At 35.8% G+C, this 25,386-nt stretch overlaps 2 protein-coding genes across 7 annotated transcripts in view; one reads left to right on the top strand and one right to left on the bottom strand.

The window, feature by feature from the left end:
* Window positions 1-22,127, top strand: part of megf6a (multiple EGF-like-domains 6a) — a 32,634-nt gene extending 10,507 nt beyond the window's left edge. Inside the window, exons 3-34 of the mRNA XM_026241713.1 lie at window positions 1,472-1,597; window positions 4,232-4,354; window positions 4,785-4,907; window positions 5,578-5,715; window positions 6,059-6,181; window positions 6,304-6,426; window positions 7,224-7,394; window positions 7,476-7,607; window positions 7,913-8,041; window positions 8,181-8,309; window positions 8,839-8,973; window positions 9,055-9,189; window positions 11,437-11,562; window positions 12,567-12,698; window positions 12,900-13,028; window positions 14,429-14,560; window positions 14,634-14,762; window positions 14,859-14,987; window positions 15,283-15,411; window positions 16,130-16,258; window positions 16,403-16,531; window positions 16,652-16,780; window positions 16,853-16,981; window positions 17,097-17,228; window positions 18,267-18,395; window positions 18,478-18,606; window positions 18,700-18,828; window positions 19,623-19,751; window positions 19,845-19,973; window positions 20,114-20,242; window positions 20,327-20,455; window positions 20,535-22,127. Coding sequence (XP_026097498.1) covers window positions 1,472-1,597; window positions 4,232-4,354; window positions 4,785-4,907; window positions 5,578-5,715; window positions 6,059-6,181; window positions 6,304-6,426; window positions 7,224-7,394; window positions 7,476-7,607; window positions 7,913-8,041; window positions 8,181-8,309; window positions 8,839-8,973; window positions 9,055-9,189; window positions 11,437-11,562; window positions 12,567-12,698; window positions 12,900-13,028; window positions 14,429-14,560; window positions 14,634-14,762; window positions 14,859-14,987; window positions 15,283-15,411; window positions 16,130-16,258; window positions 16,403-16,531; window positions 16,652-16,780; window positions 16,853-16,981; window positions 17,097-17,228; window positions 18,267-18,395; window positions 18,478-18,606; window positions 18,700-18,828; window positions 19,623-19,751; window positions 19,845-19,973; window positions 20,114-20,242; window positions 20,327-20,455; window positions 20,535-20,593 — 4,103 coding nt within the window. The 3' untranslated portion in view covers window positions 20,594-22,127. The remainder of the gene's footprint in view (window positions 1-1,471; window positions 1,598-4,231; window positions 4,355-4,784; window positions 4,908-5,577; window positions 5,716-6,058; window positions 6,182-6,303; window positions 6,427-7,223; window positions 7,395-7,475; window positions 7,608-7,912; window positions 8,042-8,180; window positions 8,310-8,838; window positions 8,974-9,054; window positions 9,190-11,436; window positions 11,563-12,566; window positions 12,699-12,899; window positions 13,029-14,428; window positions 14,561-14,633; window positions 14,763-14,858; window positions 14,988-15,282; window positions 15,412-16,129; window positions 16,259-16,402; window positions 16,532-16,651; window positions 16,781-16,852; window positions 16,982-17,096; window positions 17,229-18,266; window positions 18,396-18,477; window positions 18,607-18,699; window positions 18,829-19,622; window positions 19,752-19,844; window positions 19,974-20,113; window positions 20,243-20,326; window positions 20,456-20,534) is intronic.
* A 31-nt stretch (window positions 22,128-22,158) lies between these two features.
* Window positions 22,159-25,386, bottom strand: part of LOC113068851 (voltage-gated potassium channel subunit beta-2) — a 58,909-nt gene continuing 55,681 nt past the window's right edge. For all 6 annotated transcript variants that reach the window (XM_026241717.1, XM_026241718.1, XM_026241715.1 and 3 more), the window contains one exon: window positions 22,159-24,898. In XM_026241717.1, coding sequence (XP_026097502.1) covers window positions 24,809-24,898 — 90 coding nt within the window. In that variant the 3' untranslated portion in view covers window positions 22,159-24,808. The remainder of the gene's footprint in view (window positions 24,899-25,386) is intronic.

Here is a 25,386-nt window from a genome sequence, read left to right as displayed (position 1 = left end):
ACCCACACCGGACTGTGAACTGGAAGTCTTCTTGCAATTTGAACTCTTTTGCAAGAAAAAGAAAATCCAGATGTGCTACATTGACGGGGTCCAGAATAAACAGGATTACTGATATAATTAAAGCCAAAGGTGCTACCACAAAGTATTTTATAAAGTGAGTGCACTCTTATGCAAACAAAGTACTGACAGTTTTTAATTATTTTCTTCCAAGAATAATACAATTGTTTTTCAGTTTAATGTCTTGCATTCATTATGTGTATAAAAGACAAATAGATCATATAAATGTAAATATACTATATATAAATGTGTGTGTGGGGGGTCTTGTTTTTCTTAGACCTGAATACACACAACTCTTGGTGACTCGTGTCAGCTTTGGGACCTAAATTGAGGTCCCCATGTGTAAACAACTTATAAATCATACAGAATTCGTTTTTTTTTTTTTTGAGAATGTTAAAATGCAGAAAGTTTCCTGTGAGTAAGTTTAGGTGTAGGGTGATAGAATATACAGTTTGTACAGTAGAAAAACCATTATGCGTATGGAGAGTTCCCACAAGGACAGTAAATCAGACGTGTGGTGTGTGTATGTGTGTGTGTGTGTGTACTTGTTTATGTGACATATCAGGACACAACTCTGTATAATGACATGGGTATGACACAGGTATTGGAGAGGATGACTTATGAGGACATAACCCATGTCGCTTATAAATCATACAGAATGAGTTTTTTTGAGAAAGTAAAAATGCACAAAGTTTCCTCTGAGGGTTAGGGTTAGGTGTGGGGTTGGTGTAGGGCCATAGAATATACAGTTTGTACAATATAAAAACCATTACGCCTATGGGATGTCCCCACTTTTCACAAAAAAACAAATGTGTGTGTGTGTGTGTGTGTGTGTGTGTGTGTGTGTGTGTGTGTGTGTGTGTGTGTGTAAATGTAGCATACAATGGCTTTGATCGGGTCTCTTCTGCTCAAAGGTTGGATTCATTTGATCAAGCATACAGAAAAAAACAACAATAATACTGCAAAATATTATTGCAATTTTCTATTTTAATATACTTTGAAATATATGACAAAATATTAGTCAAAGCTGAACTTTCACCAGCCTTGACTCCAGACTTCAGTGTCACATGGTACTTCAGAAAACATTCTAATATACTGATTTATTATCGGTATGGAAGCAGTTTTTACTGCTTAACATTTTTTTGGAGCCTGTAATACTTTTTTTTTAAGGATTCTTGTATAAAAGGTAAAAAGCAACAGCATTTATTCAAAATGGAGAGAATTGTTTGTAACTATGTACACTACTGTGGGTCAGTACTTTTATTTTTCCTTTCCTTTTTGAAAGAAATTAATACTTTTATTCAGCAAGGATGTGTTAAATGGATAAAAAGTGATAGTAAAGATGTATATATTGTGTATAAACACATACATGTATTTTTTTTAACAGTCATTTCTTTGATTCTTTATTCCTCAGCTGTCCTATCCTGTTCAGTGAATAATGGAGGCTGTGAGCATGGATGTGTCCAGATTTCTCCAGTTCACTTCCAGTGCCGCTGTAGACCTGGGTACCAGCTCACAGCTGATGGAAAGCGCTGCAGACGTGAGGATTTCTCTTCATTTATCTAAAATAGACATCTAACAGTGGCTTGTCTTGTTGAGTTTGCAAGAAAGGTTAAAAGGTCTACCGAAATTAACATCAAATGATGTTTTATTTGCTGTTTCAAAATTACAAGCCTCCATGTTCAACTTACTGTAAAAGTTAATGTAGTTGTTTTACTTAGCTTCATGTTTTGTACAGTAATATTAATAGTTTAGTACAGTACAGTAATCAGAAGTCATATATCATTCAGTATGTTTTGGATCCTAGTGCTAACCAGTCTGGAGCGGTATAATGTATAAGTTCACGATGGCCAAAGCCGGTTGTTTCAGCAGGGTGTAGAAGCAGTTCTTTTTGTTGCTTATTTAAACTCTTTACCTTCTGAAAGTTTTGTTACGTTCATGATGTCATCCATAAAATGTCCCGGCAGTGCATATCACATGCTGTTAGTCAGAGAGCATGCTGACGAGAGGATGAAAGAAGCAAAAGCTTTGGTCTAAGGCTATGTCATAAAGTCAGTATGTAGCTCTTGGAAGTATGGATGGAAGGGTTCTTGGCAGAAAAGTGGAAGGTAAAGAAAGTGATCAGCATCTCTAAAACCCAGATGTGCTGTTTTCTCATAGATACCCTTGACCCTTGACTTGTATACTTTGACTTGATGGCTTAAATCACGAATGAAAAACTTGTATACTTTCAAAAAGTGGTTCAGCTCAAAAGCAGTAACTAACCTTAATAACAGGATCAAGGATTCAAGAAACTATGAACTTGAAAACAGACCTCAGTTAGCGCAGTGTGAGTCACTTGAACAGCAGTATCTGAAAGCATTTTGGCCTGCTTTAAATAGCCGTTTTCACAGAGAAACACTTTTATTATTCAGACTACAGCATCATCATCATCTTGGCGAACGCTGTGTCAATTCCAGTGTGTCTGCCAAAATTCACATTCACTGTACACAGCCCCACAGATCCAATGTCCTGACACTCACCAGAGCCAATTGTTCCCCTATGAAGTGTTACTACTGAGAGTTAGCTGAAGACAAGGGGAAAGAACAAGGGACTGAGAGAATGTGTGTCTTATTGAGTAACTAGTATAAAAACACATGATAGCATCTGTGTGTGTTCATAAGAGAGCAGTGCAATTCAGCAAATGGATAACATTGCCATTAAACTGTTTTCATATTATTGTGATCAAAGTACAGATGAGTCCAGGGACAAAAGTCTCTGTGCTAGTTTAATATTTAGACAATCCTTAAAACACTACTATGGCTGTGCAATGCTACAGCGATGGTAATACCATATTACACTGAATTGTTGCATGGTTAGGGGATGATAAATAATTGTACAATTTAACTGCAAAGTGTTGTTTTTCTGGTTATTTACCTATAGTGAATTGGACATCTTGCACATTTGCAGGAAATAGATTCCTTCTGTGTTAAAAAAAGAAAGTATAGGAGTACTGATATTCAGACAAACATGATTTTGATACTGCTTTTATACAACAGTTAAATAAACAAGACGTTAATGTTGAGAAACTTCGATTCAATATTGTTAGTTAATTTTTAGATACATTTTACCAGTTCCCTTTTTTGACCCGCCAGTAAAAAGAGTTCAACATGGAGCCTAAACAGAATGTAAAATTCATAAGCATCTCTGAACAAGATACAGTAATGGCGTTGGTAGGTGAATTTGTGATTTTGAACAAATCATTTAAATGAATGATTCACTGACTCTTAAAGACAGTAGCTGTGTTCAAAATCACATACAGTCTGAGTATTCCATATCTGATGAAGAGCTTACTGTGCAAACTGTAAAAAAGGCTGTACTATATAGTTAAAAATGAATTCCTGAAGTACTGATGTACTTATTATAACATTCCCGACAGCATCAGTTGCTTACTTCATGTGATAGTTGTGTTAATCAGATGCAGATTTTAGATTCATACTACTCTTTTGACATACTGTTTTTCACCTACTATAGGCATATTTGGACAGTGGGAGCCATTTCTTCCATTTCTTAATAAATCAGTGTCGAATAAATCAGTTGAGTTAATGAATGAGTTATGCATTCATAAAAATAGTCACTTGTTGCCACCTACTGGCATAATATGTAATAAGCAGAAAAAATCACCACCACTCAAATGCACAAAAACTGAAAGTGATAGTATTTTATAAGTAAGTACTTCTAAAAGACATGCAATTACCAGAGTACTATTAGTACTTAGTTAATGTGTATTTTGGTTTTAAACAGATCATATGACCGAGATTTGCTTCCCCAAATCTATAAAACGTGCTGAAAAGTAAGTTTATGGCAGGTATAAACCTGACATTATTTGTTGCTCTCCAAATGCAGTATATGACGCCATACATTTTTATTTTCTTATTTATTCTGGATCAAAATCTGTCCTCCAAATGGTCTCAAAACTGCTTTGTATGTATTATGTGTTTTATGTCATAATGTGTCTGAGGAAACAAAGCTGGCAAGGGAAGTATGGGACTTCAGATAGAGAAAGACTGCAGAAATGATGTATGTGTAACCTCTTACATGGATTGTGTTGACAAGATAACGAGAGTTTGTGTGCGTGAGAGAGACAGTCAGTGAAATGACTTACAAGATCTGACTTAAACGGCATGTGTTTCAGAGAGGAACCCATGTGCGGAGAGGAACGGCGGCTGTGTGCACTTATGTCGCAGTGATGGCGGTCATGCTGTGTGCAGCTGTCACCAAGGCTTCATGCTGGCCCCGGACCAGAAGAGCTGTGAAGGTAAAAGCTTCTGACAGCAGCAGTGAAGGGCTTTTCCACCACGCTAGGGTTCAGTTACACTGTCATGGAAAGAATTAAATGGTCTCTCATCTGCTGGATCCTCTTTTTCCCAAAGTTTTTAAAGAAGTTTCTTTCCCATGGTGTGAGAACAGTGGAAGCACTGTGTTTGATTAGACGGCTGAAAGCTGTAGAACCTGGTTCATCATCTCAGTGAAACAGTGAGCAGAGATTTCCACTCTGAAGTCCATGATGGAACACATTAGTGCTTGAGAGGTTGCACTCAATGATTTTTATTTAAGTGATTGTAAGGGGCAGAAATTTCAGTTTGTCTGACTAAAAGTGACTCAACTGGGATTCTCATCTAATCAGATGTATGTATAAATAGAAAAAGGCCACATGTCATCAGCAGCTTGTAATTGGTGTGTTTCAGATGTCGATGAGTGTGAAACAGGATTGGCGGCATGCGCTCACCGTTGCCGGAACACTCCGGGCTCCTTCTCATGCATCTGCAATCCAGGATACGAGCTGGGCTCTGATGGCAGGAAATGCTACCGTGAGTTACCTTAAACTTAATTGGTGTTCCAGAAACATTATTACCATCAATGTAAATATCAGTATTTTTGTGCAAACAGTGATTTTTTTAAAGAATTCCTAAAGAGGAATTCTAAAGAACAGCATTCATTTGAAATGTGAATCTTGTAACACTATCAATGTCTTTAATGTCACTTTGACCGATTTATCCTTGCTGAATAAAAACATTAGTTTCTTTAAAATCTTACTAACTCCAAACCTGAATGGTAATGTATATTATTTGATTAGTTTAATTTATTGTTGAGGTGAAAACGTTGAACCAAAAACAGTACTTTTAGAATTGGTATCAGCAATATTGGACTTGCACTTGATATTACATTATTAAATACAACGAACATGGTCCATTAATATTTGACAAACAAAAAGTCTTGAATTTTGAATTAAATGACACTTAGTGTCAGGGTTAGGCAAGGGAGGAACTCAAGTGCAGACAGGGAATCACAAAACAAGGGGTTTATTCACAAAAAGGGGAAAACAAAACCCACGAGGGGGAAAACAGGACTAGGGCAGATACAGCAAATACTAAATAGACTGACTGACATTTTTATTATCTGATACAATGGCATTCATGCTACTGTATCTTCATAATAATTTTTGAACACTTGTCTCTTTTTATTATTGACTCTCTGTAGGTATTGCAATAGAGATCGTTAATAGTTGTGACTCGGATAACGGTGGCTGTTCACACCACTGTCAGCACGGCACACTCGGACCCGTCTGCAGCTGCAACCAGGGTTATCAGCTCGCGGAGGACCTCAAAGCCTGTTTGGGTGAGCGTGCAGGTGTACAGACAGATGCATAAAGAAGTTTTACAGAATAACTCCAATGAAATCCATCTCTTGGATTCAGTGTGCATGCAGCTGCACTGATAAACCTTTAAAATCTTCATTCCTCAAACAATATTAATGACTATTTCCTACAAAAGCATATGTCAGCCAGCTGGATCTCAGCAGTTGTAGGTCTTGTTTTTCTGGCTGTGCCCTGAAGGTTCTTTCCAAATGTTGACCTCTCTTCATAACTGGAATTCTCCTTATATAAATACTCAGTCTACAGGGTCCTAATACATGCCGATGGCTTGTGGCCTTGTTCCTGTCCTGCTTTTTTTTGCTTTAGATCTAGAAGAATGTGAGGAGGGAACTTCATGCTGTGAGCAGGACTGCACAAACTACCCCGGAGGTTATGAGTGCTACTGCAGGGCAGGATACAGACTCAACAATGATGGATGCGGATGTGACGGTACAAGCAACTATTAAAAAGAGCAAGGAGACATATCAGTTACTGGCAATGTGCTATAATAATAAACAGCACTAGATACATCATGTTGCATAAAGAGTGTTGTGTTTTCCACTGGTGTCTAGATGTGGATGAGTGTCTGTCTGATAATGGGGGCTGTGAACACACATGTCAGAACACAGCTGGCTCCTATCACTGCTTCTGTGAGTTTGGAAACCGACTTGCCGAAGACAGACACTCCTGTATTCGTAAGTACACCATGGGGTGTATAGTGGACATCAGTTATTGAATGTGGTGTGCATTAGGATGGCTTTATGCCTTTAATGGCTTTATGGCTTTAATGAAATAATCAGTATTTTTTATTTGAATAATTTAATTATATATTTTCACATCACATCCCAAATAACAGTTTTTGTTTACATAATATATGAGTGTTTACTGTGTATATTTATTATGTATATATGAATACAAACACATGCATGTATATATTTCGGAAAAATATGCTATGTTTATATATATTAAATATATTGATATATAATATAATAATATAAATATATAAATGTATAGACATCTAAATATTTTCTGTATGTTTATGTATTTATATATACACAATAAATAAACACAGTACACATACATAAAGTATGGAAACAAAAACTTTTATTTTGGATGTGATTAATCGTTTGACAGCACTAGTATTAGTACTAGTATTTAATGTTTCTGTAAGATGATATCGTGGGAGAAGTATTGTTTGGTGGTCTGAATATTGTAGTTTATCTTTGTTTTTGTCATAATCTATGTACATAGCTAAGTAAATAGGTAGACTAGCAACCACTTAGTGAAAGCTAAAGGGGATCTGACTAAAGAATGTGCATCCATTACATAAATATCTGTCCAATAAGCAGGATATTGTCCAGCCAGCAACATCTAATCATTCTGTCAAGGCTTATTTTGTAATAAAAACAGCATTATAACTTGCATAGTTGGTGTAACACCAAGACAACATTAATCATGTCAATATATCTATTTCTCTCTCTGTTCTGTGTAGCCTTGGAGAGAGCGGTGGAGGAATTGTCCAATCCAGTGTTGGTTGAGAGACCTCTCCTTCATCTCACTCTCCTCCAGGATTACCCACAACCCCTGGAGCGCCATCACGACTATGAGGACGACGATGGCTTTGGAGAGCTGCGCTCAGAGAGCACCCTCTCTGAGAAATTTGGTCTGTTGTTATACATCTAGAGTCTTTATATATTATTAGGGGCTCTTGCTTCTTTTTACCCTTACCTCTGTCTGGTCACAGTGTGTTTGAATGGGACGTTTGGCCATGACTGCAGCCTGACGTGTGAAGACTGCTCGAACGGAGGACTGTGTAACATTGACAGAGACGGTTGTGACTGCCCAGACGGTTGGACAGCAACCATTTGTAACCAAAGTGTGTGTTTTATGTTATGCATAACAATAAAGTTTGAGGTTTTTCACATTTTGAGAAGATTCTGCATTTATTTATTAAAAATAACAGTAAACCTATAATATTATTGCAATTTAAAATAACTGTTTTCTATTTTAATATATTTGTAAATTTAATTGAATTCTATGGTTTTCATCATAGCATCATTACTCCAGTCTACACCCTGTCACATGATCCTTCAGAAATTATTCTAATATACTGATTTGATTATTGATTGCATTGATTATAATTACTCTGTATAAAATAACACTTGCTTTTGTCCATTTTAGCCTGTCCAGAGGGAACATTTGGCAGAAACTGTTCATTCACTTGCAAGTGCAAGAATGGTGGCACCTGTGACCCGATCAGTGGGAAGTGCCGCTGCCCACCTGGAGTCAGTGGAGACCTGTGCCAGGACGGTGAGTGACTGCGAGGTTGCAACATAAAATTAAACCGTACCTGTGCCAGATCTGCTGTTCAAATCACTGTTGGCATGTTTAGATGAAATATGCCTTGTGCTTTAGCTAGAGTATGTCATTTTTATTCTGTGTTCTTCAGGCTGTCCGAAGGGACTATACGGAAAGCACTGCAACAAGAAATGTAACTGTGCTAATAACGGCGGCTGCCATCGCACGTATGGAGCCTGTCTGTGTGATCCGGGACTCTATGGCAGGTTTTGTCACCTATGTAAGTCCAGCAGTATATTAGACCGACAGTGACTTAAAACTCCAGGAGATACTTGCACAGTGTGATTTACCCAAGTAGGACTTGTTTCTGGATCAGCATCCTTTTCTGGACTTTCACAACATTCCTATGAAGCAATCAAAGCCCTAATCCTATTCCAAACCATATGGCAATAAAGATGGTAATAAACATACAGCTGTTCATTGTTAGTAGCTTGGGTTCCATTAAACAATATTAACAAATTCAGATTATGAATAATAACTGTTTTATAATTATTTTTCATTGATAGTTTATGTGAGCTAACAGATGGAACCTCAGTGTAAAGTTTTAAACCTAATGGTTTAAATTTAATTAAATTGAATTAGATGTAACACCTGATTCATTGAAACACTGATTCAGTGGATTGTTGTTCCAGAACTAACAAAGATGTTGATCCAGGAACATGTCATATTTGGGTTAATAGTGTTATCTTTTTAACATCTGATGCTCCTCCTGCTTGTAAACAGAATGTCCTGTACAATGTCTTTTCCAGCTTGCCCCAAGTGGTCGTATGGATCTGGCTGCTCATCGGAGTGTCAGTGTGTGCAGCAGAACACGCTTCAGTGCCATCGACGTCATGGAACATGTGTGTGCAAGCCCGGCTATCAGGGCAAGACCTGCAACCTGGGTCAGTTCAGGGAGTCCCATTCACTTGATTGACATCTTGTGTGTGGCAAGCATGTTTTATCTGTTGTTCTTTGCTGTTTAGAGTGTGATAGTGGATACTACGGTCCAGGATGTAAATCAAAATGCCAGTGTCCAGAGGGAGTGTCTTGTCATCACATGACAGGACAATGTCAGCGTCAGTGCCCAGCCGGTCTGCATGGGGATCACTGCGACCGAAGTGAGTTAAAGTAATGCATTCGCAGAAATACAGTGACATTTGCAATACACGGTGCTAGAAGAGCTTCCATAAAAGTGAATTTATGGCTATCTCTGAGAGTCATTGTGTAAGTTTCGCTGATGTTTGACAGTATGAATAACATAAACGGGCCAGGCCAAACACAACTGCCAAACACTGGAATACATGATGGAAATACCTTTATCTCCTGGCTTGCTGGTAAAGTGTGCTCCCTTAACACAGATATGAGCCTGTATTTCACTCAACTGAAGATCTAGAATAAATATTGCAGCCCAACATGTTACAAAACAGATTTTTAAAGGGAAATGTCTTGAATAACATGAATTGTTTGGGTCTTTGATGAACTTTGTGGAGGTTGCAGCTCAGTTCTGAGATGGTCAGCAGGGGAAAAGAGTGTCTAATCCACATAATTAAATGCTAAAACTAAGTTTAACCATGTATTGCTAAAACACTGATTTCCATCACCCTAGTTCCCTCGAAAGAAACCCTAAAGGATTTTTGGATTATAGTAGAAATTAAGCTCTGTGGCCAACAAAGGTTTATGATTCTTATACGGTTTGTTCTTCGTGATAATCTTCTCATGATTTTCAGGAACACAACTTTTATGAATTTTGAGGCAATCTTCAGAAGTAAAGCTATGAACTAATTACACCACGGTCACATGACTTAATTGTCACCATCACTAAGCTTCAGAAAACTCTTCCAGCCTTTACTTAAAATATATTTTCCATAAAAGAAGTTGGACAAGAGTTTGAATAGTTTGCAAGAGGGGATTTAGAAATACAATGAGGTTGTAAACACCTAATACTGAGAAGATGAATTTTCCTGTTTGGCTTGATAAAGTTTAATCTTGCCAACAATCTATATAGTCCTGTTTAGCCACTTGTTAGAAACTGCTTTTAAGTAAAAGCTTTAGAAAACAAATCACAAGATGATATTACTAATGTGTTTTGTGTTGTAGAATAAAATGTGACATTGTCTTGAGTTTGTGTTAAAAACAGACCTTATTTCAAGAATAAAAAATAAATAAATTCAATTAGGGGCAATAGAACTGGAAGTCATTTCTGGATTTAGGCCTACAACTATACATCATCCTTGCAGCGCTCAATAGCAAAATAAACTTATAAAAGGGAGGACATAATTCCCCCCTATTTGTTGTTGATGTCAATGGCTTTGCATGCAGTAAAAAATGTGTTCTTTTGGTATTTTAATGGGAATAAATCTGTCACTTGGTGATAGATGCCAATAGATGCCAATATGGTTGTATACACACCCTCCCTCATCCTTAAACTATGAACACAGTAGTAAAACTAGCCTGTTTAATACAAATGGTCAGAGAGGTCAGAAAATGGCAGTGGAAAACTAAACTAAGACTCTTTTTACTGAAAGAAATCTTATACAGTTTAATTGTGCTTTAACTGAGAAATAAATAACATGCTACAAAAGTGTAGAATAAGGAATGTCCAAGGTAAGAAAGAGTTCAAAACCAAATGTGGCCATACTGGAACCTTCCCACTTTTATTTATTAATGATATCCGGGCCAGATGACAGTCAGTTACTTGAATTGATATGTATATATGCTTTTTTATGAGTATAAAATAAAATTGTCCTGCTTCCATGTTCAGAGCCCCAGCAGCTTTCTTGCCTGAGTCCAGTCCACTTGGCAGGGGGTACGGAAATATCCAGAATATTTCGACAGAAACACTGAGCTGGCAGTCAATCCTCAAAAGCTGGAAGTCATTAAACGATCAGAGTGCTACGTCTGCCATCAATTAAGAACAACAGGCTGTGAAGGGAGTCGATTTGGCTTGCCTCTGCATAGCCTCTGTGGTTGCTTGACCTGGCCATTCATTTCTCTGGATGCTCAGTTGACTCAGTTGACAAACCATGTAAAATACACATTTATACTGTGTGGCTAAATGATAAGCATGAAAATCAAAAATACCGTATTTTGTAAAAATCTTTCAAATATACTTTAGTATTTTCACTGTAAAATAATAAATATAATAGTAAAGTATTTACCTTGTTGTTTGTTACTTTTTCTACCCACTGTTAGAGTAGATGTATTAACTTAAGGATAATGTTTAATAATATTCTTAAACAATTTAGCACTTCTTTTCCAGCACATTTTCCATGAACCTCCAAATGCCCCTCCTGCTCAAGTACAAACAAACAGTATTAGGTTTATTTTCTCTTTTCACTCAAAACTATTTGTACTATCTTTTACAGTGTGCGCCGTGGGACAGTTTGGAGTTGGATGTTCACAGTCTTGTGACTGTAATGGAGCTCCATGCGACTCAGTGAACGGGAAGTGCCATTGTCCTGCTGGGCAGAGAGGAGAACACTGTGAGAAAGGTAAGAAAAACAGCAAAATTGCCTTTAAAATTGTACTAATTAAAATTTTTAGATATATTTACGGTAGGAAATTTACTAAATATCTTCATGGAACATGATCTTTACTTAATATCCTAATGATTTTTGGCATTATATGTACCTGTGCTTATTATGACTGGTTTTGTGGTCCAGGGTAACAAATAGTTAGTAAGTGAACCATCATATTAACTAATTCCAAATTGGTCTGGAATCACATTTACAATGTGTTTCATCTGAACCAAATTAAACACGCTGACCTCAGCTTTCTCTCCTTGGTCTGAATGTTTAAAAGTGAGGAAAATTGTTTTGCCATTAATGACTTTTCATTCTGTTCTGTTTTGGAGTGGACAGGGTAGTTTAAAGAGGAGAAATTGCTGTGATTTTGGAGGTCTATTATTAGGCACATTTTGCCGAGCCTAAGATCAAAAACAGAAGTGTGGTAATATATTATCCTCTTCACAGGCCAATCCATTAGAGGAGTTCTCTCTCGAGTACAGAAAGTCATAATGAAGCGCATTGCAGAAAGCAAACTTTCATTCATCTTCGGAACACAAATTAAGATCATTTTGATGAAATCCAAGGGTTGCGTTGCTGTCTATGGGAGGGTCAGAAAGCTCTCAGATTTCATAAAAAATATCTTTGTGTTCTAAAGATGAACAAAGGTATTATGGGTTTGAAATGAAGAGAAAAATGCATTGGTAAATCATATTAGTAAATGAGATTAGTAAATGCTTAATCATAATTATGGGATAAAATTTTGATATCATAACATGCTATTTCAATTACGAGATGAAAACACTAAATTATGACATGTCAAATATGAGATAAAATACGAAATTGACAAAGTAAAAATTATGACAAAAATATTATAAGATATTGTGGCAGTTTTTGTCAATTTTTGTCACTTTTTATCTCAGAATTTTGACTTTTTATGTAATAAAATTTTTGGACTATCCCTTTATGAATGAACTTATTCTAATGTTCAGAGTGTGAAGAGGGCCGCTGGGGGCTGGGATGTGCAGAGCTATGTCCTTCCTGTGATAATGGTGGATTGTGTGATCGGCGTCATGGCACCTGTATTTGTCCACCGGGATACATGGGAAACCTCTGTCAGAATGGTAAGATTTAATATTACATTTTCATCATTTTAATGCATCATCAGACTTCTGTTCAGTACCAGACGTCGGCCATGGTTTTGTGTCACACATTGGAAGAGAATATGTCTGTTGCATATTTCTGGTTTTCTATGTCCGTTTTCCTCAGCTTTAACATATCTGTTGATGACTCTGACATGCTGGTGAATCTTGTTTTATTTCAAGTCTGCCCATTTGGGCACTTTGGCCTCAGCTGCCAGTTGCGCTGCACCTGTGAAAACAGCGGGCATTGCCACCATGTGACCGGTTTCTGCGTTTGTAAAGATGGCTGGACAGGACCCAACTGTGGGAAAGGTAATTACACACTTAAAAGTCAAACTTCATTCAGATTAAGTAGTTTGTCTAGAACCTACTGTAGAAGTGAAAGAAAGCACACTAGATATGAGGCGGCCATTCAGTGATCATTGAGACTGTATGGATGTCAGGATGTCATTTTTTACATCTATTACAATTACACATTGCTTTAGGCTCAGCTTTTACAAGATTTGTTTCTCCTCAGCCATGCAACGTAAAACTAATCTGTCCTACAGGACCTGCTGACCTTTGCTGGTCATACTGTGGCAACTACCCAGTCTTACCTCTTCATGCCCCATAAAATAACTAAATCCAGAGCTTCATGCATTGCCACTACACACTTTTTACTTTTGTACCTCACCTGTTGCTGGTCAGCATGCATCTGTTATGTATATCTATGTATATTTATAATGCAGCATCTTGAGTTCACCCAAAACGAAGCTCCTCTAACTGCCTCTGTCCTGTTCTCTGCATTGGCTTACTTATTTAAGAGCTCATTATCTACAATTCAGCCTCTAACTTAATAGGCATTACATCACATCCAGTCAAATAGTCAAGTAGATCAAGTAGAATCAGTCACAATTAAATTAATACACATTTGTGAAACAAAATTGCAAAAAGTGAATTAAAGATTCTATATATAATTGTTGTAATTATTATATAAATATATTTCTTATTTCAGTGGCAAGAATGTTTTCGGCATGAGTTTTGAATTTAAATAATAATAATAATATTATATATATAATTGTAATCAGCATTTTCGTCATTTTTGATGAATAAAAAGACTTGAGAAGTAAAATTGCTAAATACAATTAAATATTTATTTCAAATAATACACACACACGCACACACATATATTATATCCATTTACATGTTTTTTTATTTTATTTATAAAATATTATATATTATAAATTATATTATGAATATAGCAGTATATTTCTTACTCCACAGACAGTTTTTTTTTCTTGTTTTACATTTTTAGTAAAAAAATAAAAAAGTGTGTGTATATATATATATATATATAATAGGTTTTATAACTTTTGAATCTAAAACTCTTGAATCGTTTAATGAAGTTGTAATTTTAAATATTAGTTAGAGCTATTTTTTATTTTTTTTGGAAATTAATTACTTGTAAAAAGAAGTGAAAAGTCAGCTTATGAATTTGCCTATCTCACCATACACTCCAGCCAAACCAATGCAAACACCTGCATCAGGTTTCTGCACATAAATGATCCTTGTCCTCAGATCCACTATGTACATGCAAATTGTTGCAAAACATCTGCCAGGAAAAGCGAAAATAACCCAGTTAACTGCTTTAATAAATCTGGTCCTTTTCTTTCACTCGTAACGAGATTTCAGTGGTAAAGTGGGAATTAATTATTTGGTATATTTTGTGGCAGCTTGTGAGGCGGGACGCTGGGGACCGAACTGTGCCAACCAGTGTGACTGCAGGAGCAGCGTGGGCAGCTGTGACCCTGTGACTGGGCAATGCCTCTGTGAAGCAGGCTACACGGGACCACGCTGTGATCAGAGTATGAGCAACCACTGGCATTTCCAGGGAACACAAATCTAGCATTTTCTGATGTTTTAAATTGCGTTTTCTAGAGTGTCCAGAGGGATTCTTCGGCCAGGGCTGCCGTCACAGATGCCAGTGTGAGAATGAAGCAGTGTGTGAGCATGTGAGCGGTGCCTGTACTTGTTTCCCAGGCTGGACTGGAACGTACTGTGAAAAACGTAGGAGAGGAGAAGGGGTGTAGTTGGTGGTGTGGCATACTATCACTAAAACTAATCCAGTTAACATATTCAAGTGTATATATGTATCTTCAACAGCCTGTCCTGAGGGTTTTCATGGTTTCGAATGCCAGCAGAAGTGCCGGTGTTTGAATGGTGGTCGTTGTCACCCCGTGACTGGAGACTGCCAGTGTCCATCTGGTTGGGTTGGTCCTCTTTGCAACACCAGTGAGTCATTTTACTGCGGTCCACATCCCATAACAATAAATGGTAACAAGAGGCGTGTTCAAAGCATTCCCTCTGTCTTTTGTGTAAGGTAAAAGTAAAGCAATAAAACAGATGCTCTGAGTTTGTGTGTCTATGTATCAGTACACTTTGCATGTGAAGTAATGAATGGCGGCACACACTCGCTACAGCTATGCCTTTGATGTGGAAACCTGGTGGCATTGTATTTCTGCATGTGTTGAAGTTCCTTGTGTATAGAGTTTCTTATTTGTCTGTATCTATATCTGTCTTGTTGTAGCATGTGACGCTGGCACCTATGGCCCTGGCTGCAGTCAAACCTGTAACTGTCACAATAATGCCACCTGTGACCCTGCTGATGGGAAATGTGAGTGTGGAGCAGGATGGACAGGGAGCAGCTGTGAACAAGGTAGTGTTTTTAACTGTCCTCATGCAATCATCAGAGATGTTTATACTTTCTTTAATCAAAAACATGCCGAGATTTTTCTTATTACATTTATCTGGGGATATCTGATTAACATGTTACTTTAGGAGAGATGTGTATATAATATATGTGACTCTGGACCTCATAAATCACACGGGTTTACAGCATTTGTAGCAATAGCCAACAATGCATTGTATGGGTCAAAATTATAGATTTTTCTTGTATGCCGAAAATCATTAGGATATTAAGTAAAGATCATGTTCCATTAAGATATTTAGTGAATTTTCTACCGTAAATATATAATTTTTTTTATTTTTGATTAGTAATATGCATGGATAAAACTTAATTTGGACAACTTTAAAGGCGATATTATAAATGTTGTGCTTTTTGTCGCACCCTCAGGTTTTCAAATAGTTGTATCTCAGCCAAATATTGTCTTATCATAACAAACCATACATCAAAGCTTATGTATTCAGCTTTTAGGTAATGTATGCATTAAACTCTTATGACTGGTTTGTGGTCCAGGGTCATATATATATATATATATACACACACACACACACACACACACTTACTTTAGGCATTCCATTATGAAATTATTTAAATGAAATTCTAATCAGTTGACACCTCCAGAATCATGTTCAACTGAAAGTTCACATGAAAGAGAAGATCTTTGTCTGTATTGTATGCATTTGTTTCCCAGAGTGCCCATCCGGTTTCTATGGTGTGGGCTGCCACCAGCACTGCTTGTGCCAGAATGGAGGATCATGTGACCGAATCAGCGGGCACTGCACATGTCTAAGTGGACGGACTGGAGTGGCATGTGAACTGGGTGCGACATAAACCCAGACATTTCTGATACACAACAGCATTTCTAAAACAAGTCTGTGAAAATATATAGAAACTTTCAGATGGAAAATGTATAATTTTGTTTTCCACACATCCTGTTTATGTGTTTTTTCCCCCTTTTGTTCAGAATGTGCTCCGGGACACTTTGGCATGGACTGTCAACACAAGTGTGAGTGTGAGAATGGCGGTGTGTGTGATGGACAGAATGGCAGGTGCTCCTGTCCCGCAGGCTGGATGGGCTCGCGCTGTGAGATGGGTAAAAAACATCACTCAGAAGTCATCATAATAAATGTCTTTAAAAACTGACAATAAGGAAGAATATGTATTTTTGCATGACAAAACATATATTTATTCCCATTCTGTGTGTTTTGATCAGCATGTTCTCAAGGTTCATATGGTCCAGGCTGTAAGCAGCAGTGCAGGTGCGATCATAATGCCCCATGTCACCACATCACTGGCACCTGCATCTGTCCTGCAGGCTGGAGAGGGTCGCACTGCGAGAAAAGTAATTTACCCAATGTCTATCTTGTTTGCCCCCTGCTGGTAGATCCAGAGTAACTCATTTGTGCTCTTTCAGTTTGTTTACCTGGTTCATTTGGGAAGCGATGCGCTCAGCGATGTCACTGTCCTCGTGGCACTTCCTGTAACCATGTGACCGGGGAGTGTGGCTGCCCTCCTGGGTTTACTGGGAATGGTTGCGAGCGAAGTGAGTGGTTATGTCCTGATCTCGTTATGTCTTTGACAGCAGATCAGTTGTTAAAACACTAACCCTGAAGCCCTGGATCTCAAAAGTTGTTGTGTTGCTCTGCTCTGCTCTGCAGTGTGTCAGTCAGGTATGTTCGGACTGAACTGTAATCAGGTGTGTCAGTGCTCCGAGGTTCATCAGCTCTGTCACCCCGTCACCGGCGTCTGCTACTGTGCTCCAGGATATCATGGCAGCAAGTGTGACACAGGTTTGGCCTTCATGAGCTCACCTTCTTTCATCTTAAAAAGTTGTGTACATTCAAGATGAACGGAAAAGATTTGACAATTTTGGCTGTATGGAAAAAATATATAGTAATTCATTGACAAACACACCAGAAATATCAAATATGCTCTTATTTAATTGTCACAGGTGTTGATTTTTATTAAAACTAATGTTAACACTTAGGTTCCATTTGTTAACATCAGTTAACGACATTAAAAACATTGATTTAGGTTAATTTCAACATTTACGAATACAAAATTAAAAACCTACGCTGACTCTGTCAATATTATTGAATTAACTGTGAACGTTTGTATTTTTCTTAGCTAATGTAAACAAAAATAAATAAATACTGAAATGTGTTGCTCATCGTTAATGTTAGTTAATTAACCAATTTTAACTAATGGTACCTTACTGTAATGTGTTACCAATCTAACAGATCTAAATGTTATATGTCATATTAAAATAAAAAACCTTTTTATATGCATGCTTTTATTTTTTATTCGCAATTTACCTTTCAAATATCTTATTTATATAGATTTTCTTTGTGAAACAAAATGTGGAACTTTGTCCCATATCTTTAAATTAAACATTTTCAAAAATTATATTTCTATACAATTATGAAAATAAAAAAAAGACTCAATATTTACTATGTGAAAAGTATTATTATTAAATGTTTTATATTTGTATTTATATATTTGTAAAAAAAATAATAATAATCAAAATATTTGCGTGATATTTTTGTGTTATTTCCAGTCAATCTGTAATTGTCTAATAATGCAAAAAAGTGTGAAAATTTTATTTAATTATATGTATTTGGGATATAAAAGCTATGAAATTAGCCTTAGCATTACAAAGGATACCGTTGTTTTTATTGCAAAAAAAAAATATAAAGTGGTCAAAGTTTTTTCAAGTGGTTTGTTGAAAAATCCACATTAAAATTCTGAGAAGTTTCAAAGGTGTAAATCCTCATTATTACTGTATGCTACATGAAGGATGTCTTACCCATGAAACCTTGTTGTTTTAGAGTGTGCGGTGGGTCATTATGGTCCTAACTGCGAGCAGAGGTGCCAGTGTCTGAATAACGGAGTGTGCAAGACCAGCACTGGCACCTGCACCTGTCCACCGGGATACATTGGACCAAACTGCAATATCAGTCAGTCACACATTTACAGTTTTCTCTCTTTTTTCTTTTTAAAGGTGATTATAATTGCTAACAGACTAGTTTCTCTCTAAAGCCTGTCCATCAGGGCGTTACGGGCAGGACTGTGCACGAGTGGCTTTGTGTGGTGAAGGGGCCCGGAGCGATCCGGTCACTGGCAGATGCGTGTGCAAAGCGGGACAGCGAGGGGAAGACTGTGGCAAAGGTCTGACTGTATTCCTGTTAAAAGTGACGGTGAAGGGATTGAGTAATATTTTGCTGAGTTTGTATGAAATAAGCTGATGTAATTGTGTCTCAGGTTGTCCTAAGGGCTGGTTTGGGGAGGACTGTGCTCAGCGCTGTAACTGCAGTAATGGAGGACTGTGTGACGCGGTCACAGGAAACTGCACCTGTGGACTGGGCTGGACAGGAGACAGCTGTGATACAGGTCAGCTGATTGTGCACAGTTCACCCCAACATAGAAATTCTGCTGACAAAGCTTGCAATACAATGAAAACACAGTGACACGGATATAAAAATTCAAGCCAAAACTGATAAGCCAATAATTATTTTCAGCTGAAATGTCAAATTCTAAAATAAAAGATTTTTTTTAAAATATAATATTATTTATGTTTATTAAAATTAATTGTTAATGTGCTATAATAAATATATGAAATTATAATAGAATGTATAATATAATTGTAGTATTTTAAATAAAATTTTGTCTAAATAAGTTTAAAATGAAGAAATTGAAAATAAAAAGTAAAACATTTAAAATAAATTCTAAAATACATAAAATACATATTTTTTTATTTTTATATTATTTGTTTTTTTAAATTGTTAATGTGCTGCTATAATATATGTAAATATAATGGAATATATATATATATATATATATATATATATATATATATATATATATATATATATATAATTTTATTAAATACAATTTTGGCTGAATAAAATAAAATAAAATTATAGAATTATAAAATAAATAAAGAATAAAAAGTAATACATTTTAAATAAATTCTAAAGTAAATTTAATATATTTTTATTATATTATTTATTAAAATCAGTTGTTAATGTGTTATAATTATAATACAATATGTATTTTATTCTTTTAAATACAAAAAAAAAAAAAATAAAAGTAATACATTTAGGAATTTAACATTCTAATGTATAGTATGAAAAATGGCTTATAAGTTATTAAATTCTGTTCAAACATGTTGTTGTGTTGATCAGAGTGTCCCAGAGGCCGATATGGGGCCAACTGCAGGGAAATATGTTATTGTAAAAATAACGGCACCTGTGACAGAGTGACGGGCGAGTGTCGCTGTCCTCCTGGGTATTACGGACATCTCTGTGAACATGGTGAGAAAACACAGCACCTGTTTCAACTAATCGAACCACTGCATCCTGACCAATTTAGCCAGTTATTTAATGATTCAATGTTTTTTTCAAAAGCATGCCCTGTTGGTTTCCATGGACATCGCTGCCAGCTTTTGTGTGACTGTCGTGCCAATGCACCTTGTGACCCTGGAACTGGCCGCTGTCTCTGTCCTCCAGGATATCAAGGACTCCTCTGTGATAGAGGTGCAGAGGAGCTCTTGTGTGATGTGGATGATAAATTATATATGATTAATACATTATATGAGATTATATATATATATATATATATATATATATATATATATATATATATATATATATATATATATATGTTTGTGTTTCAGAGTGTGATCCAGGTAAATTTGGGCCTAATTGTGTCCATAAATGTGACTGTGACGAAGACACACCATGTGACCCTGTCAGTGGCAGGTGTCTGTGTGCACCTGGGAAAACGGGATCTCACTGTGATATAGGTAAGCTTTCCACCAAATTTGAGTCATTTGATTTATATTTTATTTGATCATTTATTCAAAAATATATTTTTAAATTCCTACCAGACTGTGGAGTGAATCAGTTTGGGCCTGACTGCTCAGAGAGATGTGAATGTCACAACGGAGGTCAGTGCAATCCACGCAATGGACGCTGCACCTGTCTCAACGGTTGGGTCGGACCAAGCTGTCGACAGGGTAATTTCACTGGTAGTAATTCAAAATAACCTTCACATTTTACTGCAAGCTCAAATAATAATCATTGTCTTTATAACAGGGCTCACGTATAGTCAGAGAACTAGCAGAAGCAAAAGGAAGGACTCCGAATCAGGATAGCAATCCCTCTCAGTTCACTAACAGACACACAGTTTCACTGACTGTAAACTCACCTGGCTTCAATTTGTGACTGGACTATTTGCTAAAATGGAAGCCTTTGTAGCAGTTTTTTTATTTTTAAGATCTTTGGACTAAGGTCCAAACCATCAGATGACTCTGACTAGGAAAAACTCAGATGGAGTCAATAAATGATATACTTTCTCAAGGAAAAGTGGACAACATAAAGTCCAACATGAAGGAGAAGACTATTCATATTGAATTTCCTCATGGATTAGGACAAATTCAGAGGAGCTTTTTCAGCATCATTTCAGCTCAGGGAGAATGAACTTCCTGATGACTTCAGTTTATCTCTAATCAAGAAAAGCACCAAATCAAGGCCCTGGCTTCACCTGGAACTGAGCTGAATCCCAGTAACACTGTGATCTTAAACAAGGGCCTTAAAGGAACAGTGCACTCAAAAATCAAACTTCTGTTGTCATTTATGTAACTTCATATTCTATGGTTTGGTATCCATTTAACCCCAGGTTTGTTTTTTCTTGAGTGAGAATTTTTGGAATACTTCTATTAAAGGTATCTTACATCTTTCATTATGAATATTTTGAGTAATACTTTCTTTTAAGACTTTAGGTAGAATGTTGCACAAAATTGAGCAGATTTGTTACTACGGTGTACAGTATTTGGATGTTGACATACTGTCCGTATTTCAAAATATTTCAAGTAATACAAAAATATGAAACTGGAGTCTTTTTTTTTTTTTTTTTAACCTGTGTACATATTGTATGAATGTAAGTTTTCATGTGTGAATTCTTGTGTACAATTTTATTTTACAGATAACTGTACTGTCAACATTATAATCACTATGTTTCCTCTTATACTAAACCAGTGTTTTGTTATTTTAGGGTTTGTGCAGAAAACTGATTTATTTTTGTACAGTACCATCTCACGTAACTATGGATATTGTAAAGTGTGATTTGCATTCTCAATTAACTCAAAAGAAAATGTATATTTCAATATTTCTGCAGCTAAGCCAGGGCCAAAGATAGCACTTAAAAGCTTGTTTTCTCAGCAGCCATGGCAAACATGGTTGATGCTTTTTCTTTGTTTTTGTAAAGGCTGTTTTTCAGGAAGCTTGCAAATGTTTTATTCATGGTTAAAGGTCTGTAAGGGGTGTAGAAATAGACTTTTCATTTTTTAAGTTTTTTTTTTAATACCTGCAGTTAAATAATTTAGATATTTCATATGCTGTTCTGTGTGCATTCTTAAGGAGTTTAACAGGCAGAAATAATCAAAAGAATATTGACATTGCTTTGCAATTTGCACATCATTAAACTAGAATGATTTACCAAAAAAAGGGGGAGGGGGGTGACATTGAACTGGTACTTTTTTCAGTTTTCCAGAACAAAATACTTTGTTTTTATAAAGAAAAAGCATATACATATACATATATATATTTATATATAATTTTTTTTTTGCTCTTAAAAATGTTTGTTGTACACTTAACCATTCAATAAATGTATTCATTGTATGGTCTTTAAACACATAAAAAATACAAAGACTAAATTAAAGAATTTTAGAATAATTTATTTTCAGTTGTCTGAAGCTGTACATCTTTTTTTTTCTTCAAGCACAATGACATAAGCAATAATTGCCAATGGAAAAATAAATGAAGGCAAATGTGATAATGGTCATTAAGACCAGTATAGTATGTATATATTTAGATTATCTACATGTTATCAAACCATTCAATTATGTATCTACAGAAATCAGCATAACTTAATGCATATCTGTAACAGTAATGGTCATATTACAGTTAACAAATGTCATAATCATAGGTCATACCAAAAAAACCTATCTATTCTTATCAATCAAATCAGCTTCAAAACATCAGATTTCCTGTACATAGTTAATATGGACAATAGACAATATTGGAATAATTTTACAGCAAAGTACTCAACTTGGGCTCATTCGACAACAACTTTATCCTTGCAGAAAAATAACAACTGTACACCAACAATTTCTCATTCAATGATATTTCTCCTCCACATGACTAAACTGATAAAACTGTCTCAATTTGACAATCTAATTACTGACAACATATTAAACCACTAATGTCTTATATGATAGATGCAGTCTAACAACATACTAATGACAAACATAAGGAACTTTACAATGACCCTCAGTTAAAAGCAACGTCTTCCACTTCTATCAAAGCCTATGGTCTTTGGTTAAAGTGTTACTTCAAAAAGCCTTACAGATATTATTAATAATCTCTCCCCTTTTTTTCGTTTAAACAGTATGTTTGTATTTCATCTCTTAAGACTCAATGTAGCTCAGATGACAATCAAAACCCTTATAAACTGCATTACATTCCAACTATAGGTCAACACTTTCATACCCAAACAAGAGTAAGCATTGTTCTACACTAAAATAGGCCATTATTAAAATGTATTAATATGTACATGCAGACAGCTGTAATGCAACTTCTTGAAGATTAAATTCAGTAAAACATCCATTCATATTAGAGTGTGAGAATATTTTTCACTGCCTTGATATGTTATGAATTTATTTTGGTATTATTTTAAAGTGAATAATTATGATGACATATAAATTACTCCATTAAACCTTTGTTACAACTACCAGCTTATGCTTACCATTCACTACTGACTGTTTTAAAATGCCATAATGCATAGCCTAAATTATCCTATTGGCAATCTAAGATTTCCTTATTTCTCAATAAGGCAGTCTAGTAACTCTCAGACAGCAAATTAACACTCCTAATAATTGGCTTTAGTTCAGAAAGGTCTAAGATTTCATTTACCAGTTTTGTAGATACATCTGGAATAATGTTTTATGGAAAACACATGCAAATATTTTATACTAAGTAGAAAAGATCCACTGCCTTGCAAACTATTAATAACTATCAAAAGCAATAGTTACTTAATTATTTTTTTTCTAACGGAGTACACGTGTAGTGATGTATTTCCAGCCCGTAGAGGGCGCCATTGGACAAAAATAAAATAAATAAATAAATAAAAATAAAACTTGAGACTCGCACAACGACATATACAGGAGGACAACAAACATTAAACATAAGGTAAAACTGATAAATAACAACAAATAATAAAATCTTAAATTATTGATGCCTTAAAAAATCGTTTAGCCTTGTCTTGTTTAAACACTGGCAGACTGAAAAATAAAATCCAGTCCGCTCAAAATGATTTTGGTAACAAGCATTAAAATATATAAATAGTAACAGATTTCCACACACATCCAAATCGACTTAAAATACACAACATTAAGGCATAAAACACTGAGCACATACGATGAGTACCAAAAAGCATTTTAAACAAGAAGTCACGTGATCAAACGACCTTATACACGTGGTTTGGATGGAGCTAAATTTCTTTGGTTTCAGCTCGACGAAGCGATGACAAATGAGCACACAGACCACCACTTGACCACCGTCTGTTCTAGGTCATTTACTTCTTACATGTAAAAAGAACGTTGGGTTTACAAACACTTTCAAATATTGCACATTTGTTGAGGCCTGTATTTAATGTCTATATTTTTGAAGGTCTCACAACCCAAGCTTTGTATCATGTGTAACTCTACAATAGCTTCCCCTTCTATGTGTAAAACTAAAACACAGCCAGAAATGATATAGCTTGTATGAATGAGGTATAGTAAACAAGCACTATATTGGCTAACAATTTCGATATGAAACTAGAGATGAGTAACATCCAATGCCTTATTTAGTTTATACAGTCATGAAACTAAATGAATACTTTTCTGCATTCATTACTTCCTGTGAGCATATGCAAATGTATTTGTTTTCCAAAATGTAGGGGAAAAAGCACGTGCCAATGCTAGTGGATCTCATGCATTTCTAGACTAAGTACAAATTGTGGATCTCTAATACTGTACTACTTCAAAGGGGAGGAGGAAGCGAGCCCGTGCGCTTGATTTCAGTGGTTTCCTGGAGTGGCCTTCTGCTTATTGAGCCAGCCTAGCTGATTTGTACGTGAGCATGCTTCCCTTCTGCCCGTGCGGATCTTGGCCTATTATCAGGCTAATGTCGGCAGACTCCATGGACTGTAGTGTGCGAGTTGGCGTCTCCTGCAGGACCTGTGACAGTGCTGGTCCCATGTGCCAATGTTTTTTTCAGTCAGAGTTCAGAGAAAGAAGCAGGTCGACACAGCGTCACTGGCTTTCCTTTTAAGACCGGTAGTCCTTTTTACTGTAGGGCTTGTTGCCCAGGATACTGTCCACTTCATGTATAATTGATGATGATAATTTTGGAAGAACCTGGAAGAACGTTGGGTTGAAGTTTAATGTGTGTTTTTTATGTTACAAATGTATTAATATGTTGGCTAAAAACAAGCACCTAATTTTTTTTATTTATTTTTTTTTATGTTAAGTTTTCCATTTTTGCCTTTTCATAATTTATATATTTTTATTTAATGTTGGGAGAGCAACATGCATCAACCATCAAAACATGAAAACGAGAAGCTTTTGAGGGCTCCTCGTGGTTTTCTGACAAAATAAAAGTTTGATAGTTTAACATTTAAACATTGTGAAATTAATAAATATCAGTATATTCATTATACTTTAAAATAAAATCACTATTTCACTAATAATAATTATAATTCAATACCAAAACAGTAGTACAATAGTAATAGTAATATAATAAAATACACTCTTTTATACTATTACAATAGTAATATTCATTTTTTATTCAGTAATCAAATTCAATATTTAATAATAATATAATAATAATAAAAGAGGTTAATGTT

The sequence above is a fragment of the Carassius auratus genome, unplaced genomic scaffold (genome assembly GCF_003368295.1).
Source record: "Carassius auratus strain Wakin unplaced genomic scaffold, ASM336829v1 scaf_tig00000254, whole genome shotgun sequence".
Classification (NCBI taxonomy): Eukaryota; Metazoa; Chordata; class Actinopteri; order Cypriniformes; family Cyprinidae; genus Carassius; species Carassius auratus.
This window is presented reverse-complemented; position numbering and strand designations above follow the sequence as displayed.